The sequence below is a fragment of the Elaeis guineensis genome, chromosome 2 (assembly GCF_000442705.2).
Source record: "Elaeis guineensis isolate ETL-2024a chromosome 2, EG11, whole genome shotgun sequence".
NCBI classification, from domain to species: domain Eukaryota; kingdom Viridiplantae; phylum Streptophyta; class Magnoliopsida; order Arecales; family Arecaceae; genus Elaeis; species Elaeis guineensis.
Window position 1 is genome coordinate 120,001,301 of NC_025994.2, and position 18,097 is coordinate 120,019,397.

At 41.0% G+C, this 18,097-nt stretch overlaps 2 protein-coding genes across 2 annotated transcripts; one reads left to right on the forward strand and one right to left on the reverse strand.

The window, feature by feature from the left end:
• Positions 1 to 1,106: 1,106 nt before the first annotated feature.
• On the forward strand, positions 1,107 to 13,678 carry LOC105039916 (protein phosphatase 2C 51). The gene is made up of 3 exons (XM_019854769.3): positions 1,107 to 2,193; positions 12,001 to 12,106; positions 13,105 to 13,678. Exons 1-3 carry the CDS (start codon positions 1,357 to 1,359, stop codon positions 13,404 to 13,406), a joined length of 1,245 nt encoding a protein of 414 aa, XP_019710328.2. The 5' UTR covers positions 1,107 to 1,356; the 3' UTR covers positions 13,407 to 13,678.
• An 860-nt stretch (positions 13,679 to 14,538) lies between these two features.
• LOC105039272 (large ribosomal subunit protein eL33w) lies at positions 14,539 to 16,731 on the reverse strand. Its single transcript, XM_010915373.4, has 5 exons — positions 16,510 to 16,731; positions 16,370 to 16,405; positions 16,050 to 16,278; positions 15,895 to 15,937; positions 14,539 to 14,706 (listed from the first exon to the last, which is right to left on the reverse strand). The coding sequence occupies exons 1-4, from the start codon at positions 16,539 to 16,541 to the stop codon at positions 15,896 to 15,898; spliced, it is 339 nt and encodes a 112-aa protein (XP_010913675.1). The 5' UTR covers positions 16,542 to 16,731; the 3' UTR covers positions 14,539 to 14,706; position 15,895.
• Positions 16,732 to 18,097: the final 1,366 nt, after the last annotated feature.

An 18,097-nucleotide genomic window follows, 5' to 3' on the forward strand; every position in this document is an offset into this window, starting at 1 on the left:
TCGAGATTTTGGGTTTGATATATATAGACATATGATGGTGCATCCATACCACCAGTGTTTTTTCGTCCCTTCTCTCAAAGGGAAAGAAGTTGATGGCATAATTATCATCCATTAAAATTTTGCTCCTCTCCGTAACTCATCTTTGATGCAAGAATAATAAATAACAACATAAGTAATTATGAGAACAGGAAAAAAGATTGTTTTAAACTTTTCTATATAATATATATTTTACAGTAATATTTATGTCATTCTTTAGGTAGATCTTGTTGAATGTGCATTTATATCACAAGAATCAGATTGAAAAGTTTACATAGATATGGCACAGGAATAGGAAAAAGAGACACCACCAGTACATGGTGCGTGGATGCATGTGGTTGCCTGAAAGTTGGCTGCCGTGACTCCATTGTAGCCGCCTTGTCACAAAGATGACAAATATGTGAGTTGGCCGTATCGGTCCTCCACCCGTTTGTTGTGAGAGTGAGCGTTTTGGATTGTATCTTCGTGCGACGGAGTGATTTATCCTCTTTCGCCGCGTCAACGGCGGGGCTATGCAATGTCCATTTCAAAATATAGTTTGAAATGTTTTAAAATTTATATAATATATTACCCAATTAATTGATATTTTTTTTAAAAAATCAATCATTTCGTTGATGTTGTGAAACAAAAAAAAAAAAAATCAATCATCCTCTCGCATGAAATATACAATCCGAACCCGAGAGAGAAGGTGGCAATCAGAACCAAAAAAAATAAACCCTTATCTCCTACCGTGACAAAATTCATCGCTAAGGTTCACCAATCAGACGGCTCCAATAGCCATTCCCAACGTCTGCCGTCTTTTTCCCGTTTGGTTCACGAGAATAACGGCCAGGATGTCGAGCGAGATGCTCCGTACCGGGACCAGCCCAGCCTGCAGCCGCACCGCGCGACACGCGTCCCCTAACCCCGTCCGAAATATCCCACCGGTCTCCGTTCCGCTCACCACTCGGTGATCCCACGTCCCTCCACGTGTCCCCCTTCCAGAACTCCTCTTTGCAGGCTCCACGAGCTCCCAGTTTTCCCCCTAAACTGCCCCACATTTCCCGTCCCCACCCTTTTCGACTCCCTTCTCGACCACCCGTGGGGGCCACGGCCAAATCCCAAGCGCCCATCCTCCGAGCCACGTGTCTCCCCTCCTTGCATCTCTACCGTCCACGTCTCCACCCCGAAGGATCCACGTCGAGATGAGCCTGGGGTACGACCCTGCGCGCGGCTGAAACAGGTGGCCCGCATCCGTGGCTCGCGGACGATCCGACGGTTGTCCTCCCCTCTCCCGCGCTTCTCTTTCGTCCCAGTGTGGTATTATTAATAATAGTAGTTATGGAGACCCCAACCGGCCTTCACTGTTCTTCTCCCGCTGAGACCATGACCGACGAAACGGAATCCGAATCCCCTCCGACCAGAGGAGGAGGAAAGAAGGGGGACGGCGAGGGGGTTCTTTGTAAAGACGCTAAAATGGAGGGGGCTTCTGATAAGAAGTCCCAGAGGGCCCACCGACGGAAGCTGGAGATCCGGCGGTTGAGAGCCGAGGGGCGAGACGGCAGCATCAAGAGGATGCGGAACCGGAGGGAGAATTTTGACTCCTCCGAGCCATCCGAGTCCACCTCGTCGTCGTCGGCTTCGACGGCGTCGCCGCCGTCCGATCCCGACGCCGACGTGCCGGCAGCTGTCCTAGAAACTGGCGGCGAGGGCAAGAACGCTTGCGTGTCGCACGGGGCCGTGTCGCTGATCGGGAGGCGGAGGGAGATGGAGGACGCGGTGGTCGTGGCGCCGCCTGGGTTCGCGGTAGCGGCGAGAGGTTACGACTTCTTCGGGGTGTACGACGGGCACGGCGGGGCGAGGGTGGCGCAGGCGTGTAGTGAAAGGCTCCACGTGGTGCTGGCGGAGGAGGTGGTCGCCGCCGGGGAGGAGCGGGGGGAGGAGGAGGAGGAGGGGCGTCGGTGGAGGGAGGCGATGGCGGCGAGCTTCTTGAGGGTGGACGGGGAGGTGTCGGCGGCCTCGGCGGGGTCGGGGGCGGAGGCGGCGGAGAGGACGGTGGGGTCGACGGCGGTGGTGGCGGTGGTGGGGGCGAGGCGGATCGTGGTGGCCAACTGCGGGGACTCGAGGGCGGTACTCTCTCGCGGCGGTGTCGCCGTGCCCCTCTCCTCGGATCACAAGGTATACTATTCTAGTATTCTGTAACCCTAGGTTGATTTGCTCCCCTTACCATTATTAATTGTACCTAATTATTCCAGTTATGATTTAAATTCCTTTAATTGTCCAAGATTCTAACATGTGTTGCTCGTGGAAGGTGGGATTCAAACAAAAGAAGGGAAGGAGCCTTGGGCTCCACAACCTACACCAATATCTCTCTAGAATAGCTTTAGCTGGGTCTCTGTGACATCTTTTTAATTTGATTCACTCTTTCTATGCCCGGAATGCCCTCGCTTTTTCAGACTTCCTTCAGGAAAATTGTTGGTTGGACTTGGTTCACGGTGGACCACGGATAATTTATTAGTTAGAAGCAGGGAAAGGAAATTAAATATATGGTAGGGTGGAGAAGGCAATACATGGTAGTATGTATTGTCGTCGCACATGGAACCAAGAAAATGGAAGGAAAAAGGATTAAATTATTAGTTGTCCATCGTGAACCAGGTCCAACTAATAATTTTTCATTCAATTGAGGATTCAGAGAGTCTGTTTATTTGGATGATCTCTTAGGTTGCATTTGGTAGTTGGCAATCTATCTAGATTACTGACATTTTAAAAGGATCTCACCGAATTACTACGTTTGGTACGTTCTTTTGATGGTAATCTGAATTATCGAGACAATCCAGATTACCTCCTAGAAGGTAATTCGGATTATCTAAGGCAAAGTTCGCTGTATCGGTATCGGACCCCGTACCGATGAAATTCTATTTAATGTCGGTACGCAGTTCGATATGGTACGATAATATCGGTACGTTTCAGTATGGCGTACCGATACGAGATCGGTATGATACGATACGGATGTACGGAACAGTACGGCATTTCATGATCTAAAGTAAGGGTGGTTATCTAGATTATTAAATATTTGATAATCTGGAATGAAATAGTTGGACGAAACCACCCTCTTCCGTCATCTTCCTCGTCGAGGCAATCCTGATTACCTCCCAGAAGGTAATTCGAATTACCTAAGGGAAGGGTGGCTATTCAGATTACCAAATATTTGGTAATCTGGAATGAAATAGTTGGATGAAACCACCATCCTCTGTCATCCTCCTCCCCGACGACCTTCTCCTCAACCTCCTCCGTCACTTCCTCTTCCGTCTTTGTGTTCTCTGCCGCTGGCAGCGGGGATGGGGATGAGGTCGTGGAGTGCATGGTGTGCCTGGCCGAGTTCGAGGAGGGCAGAAGGTGCGATCCCTTCTACGATTTGTGCTCCAGTTGTGGTGGGGAGGAGGGGATTGGGTCTTCCTTAGCTAATTCGGGAGGTCCAGAACCGAGGATCAAGGTGCCGGCAAGGAGGGGCGAGGCATTTAGGGTGTCGGAGGAGTTGGGGTTAGGGTTTGGGTTGGGATCGCCGAGGGGACAGGGGATGAAGTCACCGGCGAGCCGAATTCTGCTGTTGAGGGGGTTTTTGAGTAGGAATTTGAGGATCTATCACAGCAGGAGTTTAGAGGCGGAGCCGTATTTGGAGAGGGGGGAAGGGGCGGAGCGATCTTCTCCACCGCCCCATTCTCTGTTGCCATCGACATTGCCACCACCGGCGGCGGCTGTTTGACATGGGGTGGAGACAGGGGGCGGTGCGGGAGGGTGGGAGGAGGCGCAGACGGTCTGGGGGCAATGTCGGAGGCGCGACGGGCGGGATGTTGCGGGGAGTGTCGGGGTGTGGCGTGCGGGGGAAGGAGAAGGAAGGAAAAAAATTTAAAAATAATAATAATAATAATAATAAGTATTAAAATAATTTTTATTATTAAAAAAATTAAATAAATAATTTAAAATGCTAAACTAATAATTTGATTTAAGAATATTTTAAAAATTTGATGTTACATTACCAGTAATCTGATTGTCATACCAAACATGTCAATCAATATTTTCAGTAATTTTACTACAATATTACGTGTGTATACGAAACATAGTAATCAACATTATTGGCAATCTATCTAGATTACCGGGTAATCCAAATTAAAATTGTCTGATAATGCACCAAACGCAACCTTAGGTCTTTTGAGCTGAATCTAACTTGACAATCACATGTTACGATCAAAAGAATTTTTTAGGAAAATAATGATGGAATCCCCCTTTGGACTGGCCATGCAAAACATTTGTAATGTTGCGAGTGGATCCATATGTTGATATGGATTAAGGAGATCTATTTGAACGGTAGTTACGTTAACTTCATCAGTGCAATTTGAGAATGTTGTTCCCCAAAACATGTTTCTGTTATTTTGCTGTGCCTGCTATAAAACTCTTTTGATTCTTGGCCATGCAAGATTCCTTGTCTGTTATGAAAATATAAGTTGTATGGTTGATCCAAGAACAATGATTCAATGTTTCCATGAGTTGAACTGCATTGGCTAGGGAACCTGCGCTCTCAGTGGGAAAAGATTGCATGGTGAGTTGTCAAAAGAGAGGAGGGAAGATATAGACCTACAAATGAGATGGGAAAGTTACGTGTAAATAGATGGTCGATGATGTAAAGTATTCTCTTTGCATTTAGTTTTTCTCCTTATGCTAGTATATTACATATTTCCTAATACTTTATCTGCATTTTATATGTTCCTAGTTGATGCCCCATCAAGTCTGCATGTGACATGCAATATTTACCTGTATTATATCCACTTGTTCGGGTAGCTGCATACACTATTAAATTCACAATGATCATCCTTTGCTAATTGAACGGCTTAAACCCTGACATGAGACCTAGATACTTGGATGAAGGATACAATCCGGAGTGTCTAGAGAACTTCTATGAACCATACAAAGAGGGGAAAAAAGGGAGAATTCTATCAGCCATTGCAAAGAGAAAGAAAATGAGAAGTGTTAGTGGCCCTGAAAAGAAGATAGGAAGAAACGTGTAAAAGGTTGAATGAAGAAATCATCAAAAGTATCAACACAACAGAATCTGTTGATGTTATTGATATAGAAGAATAGTATTACAGATCTGCTGGCTGTTTCAGATTCAGACATTCCTTCAAATGAATAAATTCTGTGATTATTGTTCACTGTCCATCTTTTCATTTAAAATGCAACTAGAATACTTGAACAAACATTGAGCTTGGGCATCTTTTTGACATGATGGTCATTGAGAAACTGCATCCCTTGTGGAAAAATAAATTAATAATAACTTCGCTTTTACCTTATACACTACGACAAATATAGTCTATCATGGTATTGCAATAAATGTCATAGAAAACCAAAAAAAAAATCATAATACAGTTTAAGCAATGCCTTACCGATGTTTATCAGAAGTGTGACGTAAGCCACCATCGTTTTTAAGTTTAAGTGACATTTTTTGCTAAGCATGAGTGTAGGTCATAAGCTTGTCTAATGTTTGTCATAAACGTAACTATTCAACCGTATGTGACATTTATAAACGTCGTTAGCAAAGAAATAACCATTTTAATTTTCAGGTTAGATGACAACTTTAAATGTCACTTTAGTATTTTGTTGCAACATTTACTGATATGTCCCTTAAATATGTTATCTATTTGGCTAATGCAACATTTGTAAGTGTAACTCTAACATTTCATGAATGTGACTATAATTGAAGTAATAGGAAGTATAGAAACAATTATAAGTGTTAATGTTATCCTCATCAGTTGCATAAAATTGTTCTATCTATTGTTCTTTTACATTTATAAGCGTGAGTTTTGATGTTTTTAAATGTTGCCAGAAACCAATCCGTTCATTGGTCTTGTGACATTTTTATCATGGCTTGACGGACCTTTTTTTCCTGTATTTATCATGATTAACAACATGCATAAACTTGTTTGCATACATTTTAAATTTCACCATATAAAATTCATATAGCTATGCCAACACCAGATCCACATTGAATACACATTTCCAAATTAACAACTATTTATATAACTGAAATTGAAGCCAAAAGGTATCCAATGTATTTGCTTGAATAAAATTCATAAAAAAATTAAAAATATCCACAAATTCACATCTTCAAGTCAAGTAGAAAAATAAGTTCTGGATCATATATGTCGAAGTTGTAAAAGTAGTGTAAAAGAACACATCAACCCATAGGACCTGAAAGAAAAAGGGAGAGCATGAAATACACGTGTCACATATGATAATAAAAATGTTTTAAAATATGAAATAGTTATAGTTTTACCATTAGGGCTAGTAGATGGAGGATTATCATTAGATGCAAGAGAGTGTAACTGGTGATCTGTAGAGTGGGGGTTATGATGGTTGCTTGCATCGGGAACCTAGCATATCAAAAAGATCAAGTAGAAATATTAGGTTCTATAGTTATGATGGGAAAAAAATAGAGAAAAGTTAATGTACAAGATGGAAAGAAAAGGGTGGCTTTGTGTTTCAAATCATCTATGACTCCATTTTCTAATTGTCTTTTAATTGCATAGAAAAATAGAAGCCACATAGAATATGAAATAAGTGATGGAGAAAAAATATGCACCAACGAAGACCTTTCAATGGAGTAAACCATGTATAGACTTTTTTTATTAGCAGTCACTTCACGAATATAAACAACTTAGGACAAATTTGTGTAAAATTGGGAATAATTTCACAAGACATAATAGCTTCTTTCGACAAATAATAAAGTTATTTTTCATATGTTTAAAAACCAATATCTAATAATAAAAAGCAATGTTAAAGTTTTTCCTACATCATGATTATTATCATGATCTTGAGTATCAAATCTCTCCTAAATTTCCTCTAAATTGAATTTTAATATGTTTTTACTAGGATTGTTATCTATTAAATACAAATATATTCCAATCTACCACTTATATGCTCATTATTCCAGCCAAAGTTTGCGGACTCGGTACCGGAGTCCGTGTCGGTCGATCGGTGGTACGGATCGGTATGGATCCATACCATACCGGACTGGCGTGAACCGAAACAAGAAAAGGAAGAGAATCAGGAGGAGGAAAAGAGAGAAAGAGAGAGAAATAGAGAGAGGGGGGAGAAAGAAAGGGAGGGAGGGGAAGGAGTCGAAGGGGCCGTCGGACCGTGCAGTCCACGTGCGTGGTGCTGCAAGCATGAAATAGGGGTGACGCTCCTGTTTCACGCGGTTTTTTAAAAAAATTGGGATTTAAATGAAACCGACAAACCATTTGTTGACTTCATTGTTTTTGCTTTTTTTAAAAAAATCAAAAAAATAAAGGTAGCAATTCGATTGCCGACTTCACTGTTTTTAATTTTTTTTTAAATCTCTTAAAAAGTAAAGTCGGCAAATGCTTTATTGGCTTCACTGTTCATCTTCATTTTTATAAAAAAACTGACACGTTAATAGAGGCTGTCGCCCCTGTTCCGTGGCTGCGATTCCAGCTGCACGATTTTCGTCATCTGCTGGCCACGGCGGTCGCTTGAAAACCTCCAACAGCCCCTTTGCCATCCCATCCTCCCTTCGGTGAGTTGCTCCTCCCTCTCTCTTTCTCTTTCATTTAACAATCCTATCAGGCGAACCGAGTCGCAGAGGCTTCTGCGACCCTTTGACGGATGCAGTGGGCCACTATCGGCCTCCGGCGGCATCCTCCTCTCTGTTCCTCCTCTTTCTTCCTCTTTTTCTCTCGACGCCGGTGTGTGCTGCTTTCCAAGTTGGAACCGTCCTAGTTTTCCATCGGTCTGGTTTAGCACGCCCTGAACCATCTGATTTGGGATGATTCTGAAAATCCTGATTCCAGCTTTATACTGGACATATATGAAATTTATCTAGGATATCCCCAAATATCCTGAATATGTCAATCCCAGCTCCAAATTTCCTTTGTTTGGTCACTTCTCCTATATTTGTTGAGTCAACGGTGGTTGCAACTGACAGCATCCTTCGCCTCCCCTCTTTGCTGGAGTTTTTGGCATCGCTGCCTTTGGCCGGATCTTTAAGTGAAGAGGGGATGTTCTCCTTCAACGGCAACAAGATCTACCCCTGCTCGTTGCCCTTATCGGTCTCCTCTGTTGCTCAATAAGCCTTTCTTCTTGGCCTTGCCACTCTCACCAGTCTGCACCCCTTGACAACATCCACCTTTGAGAGATACTGGCGTCCATTGCTCTTATGAATCGCGATGCATCTTGCTCCATGTTGCCTCTCATCCCTCACCCGAGCCCTCCCTAGATGTTCTTATGTTGTTGTCGGCTCCGACTTTACCTCCTTTGCCTTCACCCCTCATCGGCCATCCCCTCCCATGCAGTAGTTTAGTTTTCTTTAAAAAAAAAAAAATTAAAAAAGAGGGTTTTGCTAAACCTAGGTTTCTATCAATAATGATCATCAAAAAAAAATTATCATGTGAGGAAGAGAGAACAAATATTACCTCTTGTAGTTGGATCCTGGTCGGTTGATTCTATGGCGGTGAGCGACGATGAATGAGTGGCACCAAAGTGGAGGGAAGAAAAGAAAAGGAATCTAGATCTGGGGGCATGATGGGATGTAGGGTTTATAAGAAAAAGAATAAAGTGGGAAGGGATGATAATCGCATTTGTCTCTCCTTGGAAAGTTTAGATAGCCATATTTCTTAAAAAATTTAGATGCATGCGAGCAACCCGGATAATGTTTTTTCCTTGTCTTAATATTTTTAATGCATCTATTGTGATATTTACTAGAGTAGGTCTATTGCTATGTTTACAAATGTAACAAGAATTGTTGTATTACGATGTTTAGTAAAAAAACATTGCTTTAGAAATTGTGAAATCATATTCATGGTGAAATTTGTTGATAAACGTAGTAGTAAAATATTTGTGGTGACAGTTACTGCAAATGTTGCAATAATAAATGTTTAAATAGATTTTATTTTGTGTAGTGATAGTGGCTTTTCGTTGCACTTCTTATCATGCACTGCCACAAGATACTTATGGCTTCTAATCCATTTGGTTTCTTACATGCGTCCGCAGATGCCCAGACCTTGTTCTGTGCATTATGAGATACATTAATTAATTATTATACAATTAGGAACATGAAAAGCAGTTACAGAAAGCTTAATGCTTTTAATCAATGAAGACTGTTTGCCAGTTGGAAACCCTCTATTATAAAGAACTCCTGTCCAATGAATTACTGGAATAGTATTGCAGAAGTTCTGAATCTACCATCTGAAAATTAAATAAAAGAAAATAAAATCACAACATACATTTAAATTAATATTAACAATGTGCACATGTGTTTTAATTAGTCTTATTATGATTTTTTAACCTTCCTAATAGAAAAGAGATCATGTAATTGCTGTTAAAATATTTCAGCAAATACTTGATATACAAAGAATGTACACTAATATATGAAGCAAGTAGTTGCTGAAGCTTCCTATAGCATAATATTTCTATGCCCCATGTGAAAAGATTACATTACATCAATTTTTCCAAACTACATACAGGCTTCTTCTTAGGACAAAGACTTGTTAGTTTTCTAAAAGCTGAGCTATTCTGTATCCAGGGATTGTTGGGTGTCACTAATTAGTGAAGGAACTGGCATGTTAAGAAAGGGAGTAAAGGTGATTGTTGGTGCACTAAAAGAATTAAATGGGCTGGATAAGTTGTTACTTATCTATTAACAAAAAGTTGTGAGGCATATGTGTGTGGCACATCTTATTTAAACTGTTTTAAGCAAACAAATTCAACTAATAGTAATCTGCATAATTAACACTCTACATGTAAAGTATAATCTTTGATTTTATCCAGAAAAAGGTAGAATCTTCAATAAATATAATGCTCTGAAACATAAATGATAACATATATTTTCTCAAACTGAACAAAGAAGGAAATAAAGAAGCAACCACTTAAACGTCACTAATAAGGATCACATTGCAACGGAATGTAATGTCAAGGTTTTAATTTAAAAATTTTAGAGTGCAGGGGGTCTATGTGCAGCAAGGAAAAAGTTGAAGGAATCAAAATGTAGTTATTCTAAGTTTAGTTTGTAACATATGCACCTAAAACTTTGATCCAAATCTATGTATGAAAAGATGATGAGGCATATCAAATCAAACTAAACCTGAATTTCTCAAAAATATAGAAAAACAAACTATAGTTTGTGGAATGATACATATATAGTACATGTATGTGCACGCACTTGCACATGCATATGTATGCAATGCATGTATTGACAGGTGGATGATGGATGGATGGATGCACACGTGCCTGCCTGCCTGCCTCATGGATGTTGAAGATTGTTGTCATGGAACTATCTGAGGGCTGATTGATGAAACCTTATGTACTGTCTGCTTTCTCCCCCCTCCTCGGCCTCCCTTTCAACTGTTCCTTCCTTACATCTGACTTCTCTTCTGATTCCAAAACCTGACAAGAAGTTAGTATAGAACCTTGTTATGTCGGGTATAATGTCGATAGTGCTTCAAGGTCATTCCCATTGTAATTACTGTTTGGATTATTGCTTTCAAATGGATCCTCCTCATCCTTCCTGTCGACTTCTCTTTCCTTGCATCTTCTTTTTGGATTTCTAAACACTGAATGAAAGGTAGTATAGAGCCTTGTGATATTGGGTGTAATGTAGATAGGTCTTCTTGATCTTTTTCTAGAATTACTGTTAGCAGTATTGCTTAAATTGTTTAGGAAGACATGTATTGGGTAGGAAGGATAAATCCTTATGGGTAAGCTTGGATCACTACTAAAGTACTGGACACCTTGTGTGCCGACAAAAAATCAAAGGAAAGTTATGGGTTTAGATAGAAAGCATTAAACCCAACACCATCGCAGGGCCACCCCATGTATGCGTCTACACCTTGTTAGTAACAATGCACATATTAGTGTCTTCATTTATAATGTGTATGGATCCATGATGGTAGGCCTTTATTACTTGCATTGAGTATCAGAAAGAGGTCATGCGGTAGTTGACAATTGTTCATGGAGAAGGATAGCAATGAATAGAGTTTTGAATTCCAGTTTCTTAAAGAGATGCTGAACATTTACTGAGATTGAACAACTTTTTCTTGATGTTGCTATAATTTACTCTTTCATATGTTCAGCAATAAAATTTTGGTAAATTTTGACCAGCATCTTTTATTGACAACATTCTTCCACAAGCTGTAGCTTTTAATGAAAGGCATTTCCTCTAATTTGCAAACCACAAAGCAATAAATCTCACATTACACACAGACATGCAATAATTTGTAATATACAAATAGGAACCATCATGGAGACTGCATCCTCAACCACCATCATGGATCCTTTCTTTATAACTTACAATTTAGTGACCAAATCAGAAAATGTCCTTACCTGATTCTAGTTTGTGGAATATGTGCTCCATCGGTTCTCTGGTTTGACTGTCGTAAGAAATCATGATTTATGACTGGGAAAGTTGCTAGCTGTTACGTCCTTAACTGATTCTAGTTTGTGGAATGTGTGCTCCAACGGTTCTGTCTGGTTTTGACCATCCTAAGAAATTGTGATTTATGAGTGGGAGAGCTGCTACTTCCTAACATTTGAGAACTCATCAGCAAGAGAAATTGCCCCAGATCATAGAGTGCATGCATCAACACCCATCTAAGATTGGCAATGGTAGCTTGCAAGACCATATGGGTTTTGAATATGTATCTGAAACTTTTTACTCGTCTATTAATGCCAAGTCATCTTGGATTTGATTAAATGCATCTTTCATAAAATATGCGTGATATTAGTTTTGGCAATTTGTAGACAGATGCTTAACAGTGGGCAAATTCACAGGCTCCATTTCTCATTAGGCTGCTGAATTTCCTGGCATATGATGCAATGTTGGATGCTCTATTTTGATTCTTAACTGAAAGTGTGGTTGAGTTTCTGCTTATATGGTTACACTAAAATAATATTGGTGAGAATTTTCTGTTTGTACAGCCTGACAGACCAGACGAGATGGAAAGAGTGGAAGCTGCGGGAGGGAGGGTCATCAACTGGAACGGTTACCGTGTCTTAGGAGTGTTGGCTACTTCTAGATCTATCGGTATGTTTCTCCTGTAGCAGCCACACACATTGGATTTACTTATGGTGGTTGGCAGTGATAGGTATTAAGAAGAAACCTTCAAAAGTGAAACTAGAGTTTACCAGGTTATCCGCAATTATACTTCAATGACACAGTAACAGTGATCTCGACTTTAATGAGTTGCGGCTAATAGACCCAAACCTCATATATTTGAGCTCAATCATGTGCCTCATATAAATCACTGTGTAGAATGTAATGTGCTTTGGTACCATGCAGACTGTCAATGGGCGGAAGACTCAGGGAGTGACTTGTCAACCCAACATGGTCGGGAAACTTTTTTAAATTTTCAAGTAATTGGGTTTTCTGAAATTCTTCATGTTTTTAGAGCCTGAAACGTAGTTAAGACTCCATGCCTTCTAGGATGTACTTTGATATATGTGTGTTTTTGACGTTCTGAGAACTTTCTTATGTTTTGAAGATGCAGGATAACATAGTTTTTTGTTCATTAGTTTTAGTCATGCCAATTTAATGATTCAAAATACTGAATTAGGAATTATAGCTCTTTAATCTAGCACTATATGAGCCTTTCAAACAGTGTATAGAAACTGAACATATACTCATTCTAGACAATGCAGAGGCTGCTTCTGACTGCTGCTGCAACCTGTACACACTATGCTGTGGCATCTCAGTTAGAATTCAAATCTCACTTACATACCCCGTTAATGACCTTTCGGACTGGAAGTCTTGAAAGTCCTTGTCTCTTGAAGGGTAGATATCCAATTCAATGATCTTGTCTAACCAAATGCCTTTTTTCTGAGCCATTAGAATGAGGAGATTTTAGTATGTCAGCAAGTGGAAGTGTGTTTTTTATTTCATAGATGTCTATGAAGGGGTCGATCAAATGAATGACTGATACATCAACTATGGAGAGCATGTCAGTGTATATTCTGTAATATGTAGTGTATTGTTGAAGAAATTGTTTACATATCTTATTTTGGCCATTTGTTCAACTGGTGCAGGTGACTACTACCTCAAACCATATGTGACCTCAGAACCAGAGGTCACCGTGACCAATCGAACAGGAAAAGACGAGTTCCTCATACTGGCTAGTGATGGGTTGTGGGATGTTGTGTCTAATGAAGTGGCATGTAGGATCACAAGACAATGTCTGAGTGGTCGGACTGCAAGAATGTTCCCTGAGGCGGTTACCGGGCGTTCTGCTGCTGAGGCTGCTGCTTTGTTGGCCGAGCTTGCAATCTCTCGGGGTAGCAAAGACAACATAAGTGCTGTGGTGGTAGACTTGAAAAGATGGAGATGGTAGTACCAATTTATGCTCTTCACATCCCTGGTCCCCTGATTCGTTAGAGTTGGCCGTTGGGGTATCGGGCATTTGTGCGCAAGATGGGGGCAGGACTACAGAAGCAGCATCAAGCCATGGTAAATGCTACGGACAGGTGAAAAAATCTCTGACGTCAAATCCCAGGAAATGTGGGTGCTTGTTTTCCCAAGAAATGTCAATCATGCAGGTGTACTACTTTTCTGATGATGTAAGAGATGTTCCCTCCTTGTTTATATTGCAGGCGTTTTTAATCCCCTTACCGTCCTACACCCCTCTTCACATCATATCCTTCTAAACCGGAAGGTGCAAAACGCACAAACTGATCAAATATTATATCTAAGCATGTCCGGCCACCTCAAGCCTGACATGAACCATGAACCTCGGACACGCAAAAACACCGCCCCATTCTGTAAGGGGCACAAAACATTTACATCAATCACATATAACCCTCATACCGGTAACGGGGTGCCTGTTCGGCTATTGACTCGGGAAGAAATGAAGTACATGAATTGAAAGCGAGAATGCATATAACAAACATCGTCTCCATCATTGCTCGTAAGATTTCAGATACAAACAATATCCTGACTACCCTTTGTGACAGATGAAACCAGCTCGGACAAAGCGATGAACTGAGAGCTAAAGCACTTTCTTCACCTGGAAAACTGAATCGTTGCACCCAAAAATCGAACTTAAGGTACCCCGGGACCTAACTCTTATTAAGGAACCCAATAACTAATGTCATAAGAGTTATACGGACGCTCAATGGCTAACACATCAAGTCCCACCGGCTAAGCTCATTTTCGTTAGTTTATCCTCATGAATAGGTATTTTCCTAATAATGCATAATGCCTCATCTTAAAGCTGCTGCATGCTTTACTAAATAAACGTATCGACCTAGCTGGTGATCTTGTAAAAGTCAAGATTATCCCAGATTTATAGGATTTTCCAGCCACCATAACACTGAATAATAATCTTTCAAAACTGCGGTTAAGTTTGGTCCAATGCCTTCTGTGATATGCCAGGTGTTGACTTGTTGCTTGATATAAACTAATCCCCAACAAGAAGTGAAGATTTCGGGTTGCTTCATAAAGGAAACAAAACGACATGCAATAACTTCTAAAGGTAAAAATTTAAGTTCCGCATTTGTAATGAGAAGACTGCAGAAACAGTAAATGGTCCTGGTATTAAACATCATTTTTGACATGTTAAAAGAAAAACCTCTAAATTCAGATGTCACTAACTCAGCTGCCAGGCTGCCTTCAGTCACACCAAATCATCATACCTAAACATGAAAGAAAGGGTATTAGAATCCTAGCCATTGCAACTATTTGGCATTACAAGAATGAGAACTATAAGGCACTGATACCTTATGAGTATGGCGGGAATTTCTTATACATGAACAGAAACAGAAATAAAGCTTTGGACACCTTTTATTCTAAAGAGAAACTAACCAGATACACTTGTATGTTTCCATGATTTGGATACGTTATATTTTAAAGAAAAGATCTGTACTATTCCACTTCTCATTCAACCTTCCCCACAGCCAGTTTTTGTGACAAAAAATATAAGGAACATTTTGGAGCATTCTAAAAAAAAATGAAAGAGAGCATCATAAACATATAAAAGCAATAATATTATCAATATATATATATTAAGCTGCAAAAGAGTTAAAATATTGCCATATAAGTTGCAGTTTACTATACATTCCGAAGCCATGGTCCCTGGAAATGGAAATCTACCATCATACCTAAGTGTTTGAATTGACAACAGGATCCAGAAACCAAGGTTACGAGGGCGTTTGCCATAAATTCCCATTCCGATGCAATATAGCATTGATCTAATAGGAACTCTAAAATATTTAGTACCAAATCCCTAAGCCTTTATCAACTACAGTAACCGGCACCCTCAATGGGAACAACTTAATATTTCATTTCTTTTGTGTGCGTATACGTTTGGTGCCAAGGATCAGATGCATCAAACCCTAAAAAGAACATGTTAATAAATAAGGCACCAACCATGTATTATTTGAAAAAAGGTTACCTAGATTAATACACTTAACCAATAAACGTATGACCAGACTATATCCAGAACCAACCAAGTATATCAAATTCTTGATAACATCTTTATGGACATATTCACAATAAATAGAAAACTAAATGAATAGTACATAATTAACAATTATACAATCAGCCCAACAAAATAGCATAGCAAAGACCAGCTCCAAACCTTAGCAAAAGAGGGCAATTAAGAAATCAAAATGAACGTTCAAGCACCAAGAAGTAATGAAAATAATCACCACAGCCACCTAAACAGCAACTTGACGTAGATGTAGCAAATCTTAAACAATCGAAAAAGTCTCATCAAAAGCTAATCATCAAACAGGACAAACAGAAATAGCATCAAACCAGTAATAATATTCAAATAAGTAAGTTTTCAAAAGTGAGGAAATCGACTGCGATTAAAACCTAACCTTATATGTTGCTCGGGTACATGAAAACTCGAACCTTCCCACCCTGCAATCAGATAACAAAAACACAGAGCAAAACATAATCATGCTTTCAAACAGCCTTCGATCCATCAAAGACGGGGAAGAAAAAAAAACAAAGGCCTCGATCGGATTCAAACCATGGACTTGGGCGGAAGGTTGGACTTGAACTTGGCGCGAACAACACCGCTGTTCCCGTGGGGGCGTGTAACCTTGCCCCAGATGCACCGGTACCGGCTCCCGTCCGACTTGGTCTTGGCCTTGTAGATATACGCCATCCTCTTGCCGCAGTACCAGGCGACCTCCTCTTTGGTGTTCACCCCCTCGATCTGGATCAGCGACGTGTTCTCATACTGGTTCGACTTCGATCTGATCAAAATCCCATCAAAAAAATGAAGAAAAAAGAGAAAAAACTCGGGGGAATAAGCGAAATTGGGCCAGTGAACGGAATCTTGCTCACCTCTTGTATCCAAGGATCGTTCCCCGAACATACAGCCTGAAAGAGAGACAGAAGAAGATTAGGAGGTGCTGAGGCGATGTGAACAAGAGAGAGGGACAGGGAGAAGTAGAGGAGAAGAGCAGAGGATAGAGATCTCGGACCTGACGCGCTCGCCTTGCCTGCCCTTCACCATTTCTGCCGACGGCGACGGGGTTTTCCGGGGAGCGCAGCGCCGCTGGTGTCGAGTGGGAGAAACCCTAGCCGACGGTTGGGAATGGGGTTTATGCACGCCTCGAGTCCGGAGGACCGGAGCGCATCAACAGCCTCTTGGATCGGAGGGTCATCATCGCATCAGAGGAACAACCGAATTTCGAAGCGCCTGTTTGTTTCTCGAAAAATTTTTTGGCGCAGAAAATCCAACACGGAGTACACTGCTTTATATAACACGTATTTTTGAATATATATTTAATATTTATAATTTTATTTTTTTTATTTAAAAATTTTGAATGATAAAAATATTTTTATTTTTTTAAAAAAATTATAATATTTTATATCTATATTAAAATTTTATGAAAATATGAAATCCATAATTTTGATGTAGAATGTTATAATTTTTTTAAAATATAAAAATATTTTTATCATTCAAAATTTTAAATAAAAAAATAGAACTGCAAATACTAAATGTGCATTGAAAAATAGTTGAACAAAAATATCACTTCTATATTATGACATCTTAATCCATATTATGACATTCTGTATGTACGAAGTCATAATTTGATGCAGAATGTTATAATATGCCACAAGATGTTATAATTTTCTATATCATATTATAACATATGTTGGGTATAAAATATCCCCCAGCCGAAGTTCGTGATGGGAGTGACCCTCCGGGGATCTAACTGACTTTCGACCTCCGACAACGTCTCTTCAAACCTCCCAGACGGCCGAGCCTCCGCCACACTCCCAAGTTTTGTCGACGAGCAGGACCCCACCAGCACCGATCGGATTCTTCACGACGTCCGGACTCCTACGGGAGCCGGACTTCCGTTTTCTACTCCGACTGCAGGCAGACTTCGTCCGGACTCCTACGTGAGCCGGACTCCGTCTTCTATTTTCGACTACAAGAAGACCTCATCCGAGCTTCTACAGGTGCCGGACTTCGCTTCCGACTCCAGCTACCGACTCCAACCGAACTTCGGCCGACAAGTCTGGACCCCCTGGCAGGCCACAGTAACGGACAGCACTGCTCCACTCTCTGCGGCGGATCCTACGCAGCTCCATCACTCCCTGGCAGGCCACAATAATAGCCACAGTTCTGCTCCACTCCCTGCGGCGGACCCTACGCAGCTCCATTACTCCCTGGCAGACCGTACTAACAGCCACGATTTTGCTCCACTCCCTGGCGAGTCACGACAACGGACGCCGCTCCACTCCCCGCAACTGATTCCACGTGGCGAGCCATGATGACAGCCACGACTCCACCCAATTACTCTTCATAATAAACTCCTCCTGACCATGGGCAGCCCACTGCCAGACGGTTACAAACATCACTATCAGTCTGTTGCTCCCTCCACCTATAAAAAGGGGACCCCAGATACGTTATTCTCTAAGCTCTCATTTTCTACCTAAAAACTCTGCTAAAATTTTCGTTCGAGCACTCCATTCTTGTTGAGGCAGAGAACTGACTTGAGCATCGGAGGGTCTTGCCGGAGCAACCCCACCTCCGGTTTAGACTTCTTTTGCAGGTTC

Excerpts from the sequence above, each read along its gene's own strand:
- LOC105039916 (XM_019854769.3), top strand. The coding sequence starts at position 1,357 with ATGGAGACCCCAACCGGCCTTCACTGTTCTTCTCCCGCTGAGACCATG. Across the intron at positions 2,194-12,000 it reads CCCTCTCCTCGGATCACAAG|CCTGACAGACCAGACGAGAT; the intron begins GTATACTATTCT and ends CTGTTTGTACAG. Across the intron at positions 12,107-13,104 it reads GGCTACTTCTAGATCTATCG|GTGACTACTACCTCAAACCA; the intron begins GTATGTTTCTCC and ends CAACTGGTGCAG.
- LOC105039272 (XM_010915373.4), bottom strand. The coding sequence starts at position 16,541 with ATGGTGAAGGGCAGGCAAGGCGAGCGCGTCAG. Across the intron at positions 16,406-16,509 it reads AGGCAAGGCGAGCGCGTCAG|GCTGTATGTTCGGGGAACGA; the intron begins GTCCGAGATCTC and ends TCTCTCTTTCAG. Across the intron at positions 16,279-16,369 it reads ACGATCCTTGGATACAAGAG|ATCGAAGTCGAACCAGTATG; the intron begins GTGAGCAAGATT and ends GATTTTGATCAG.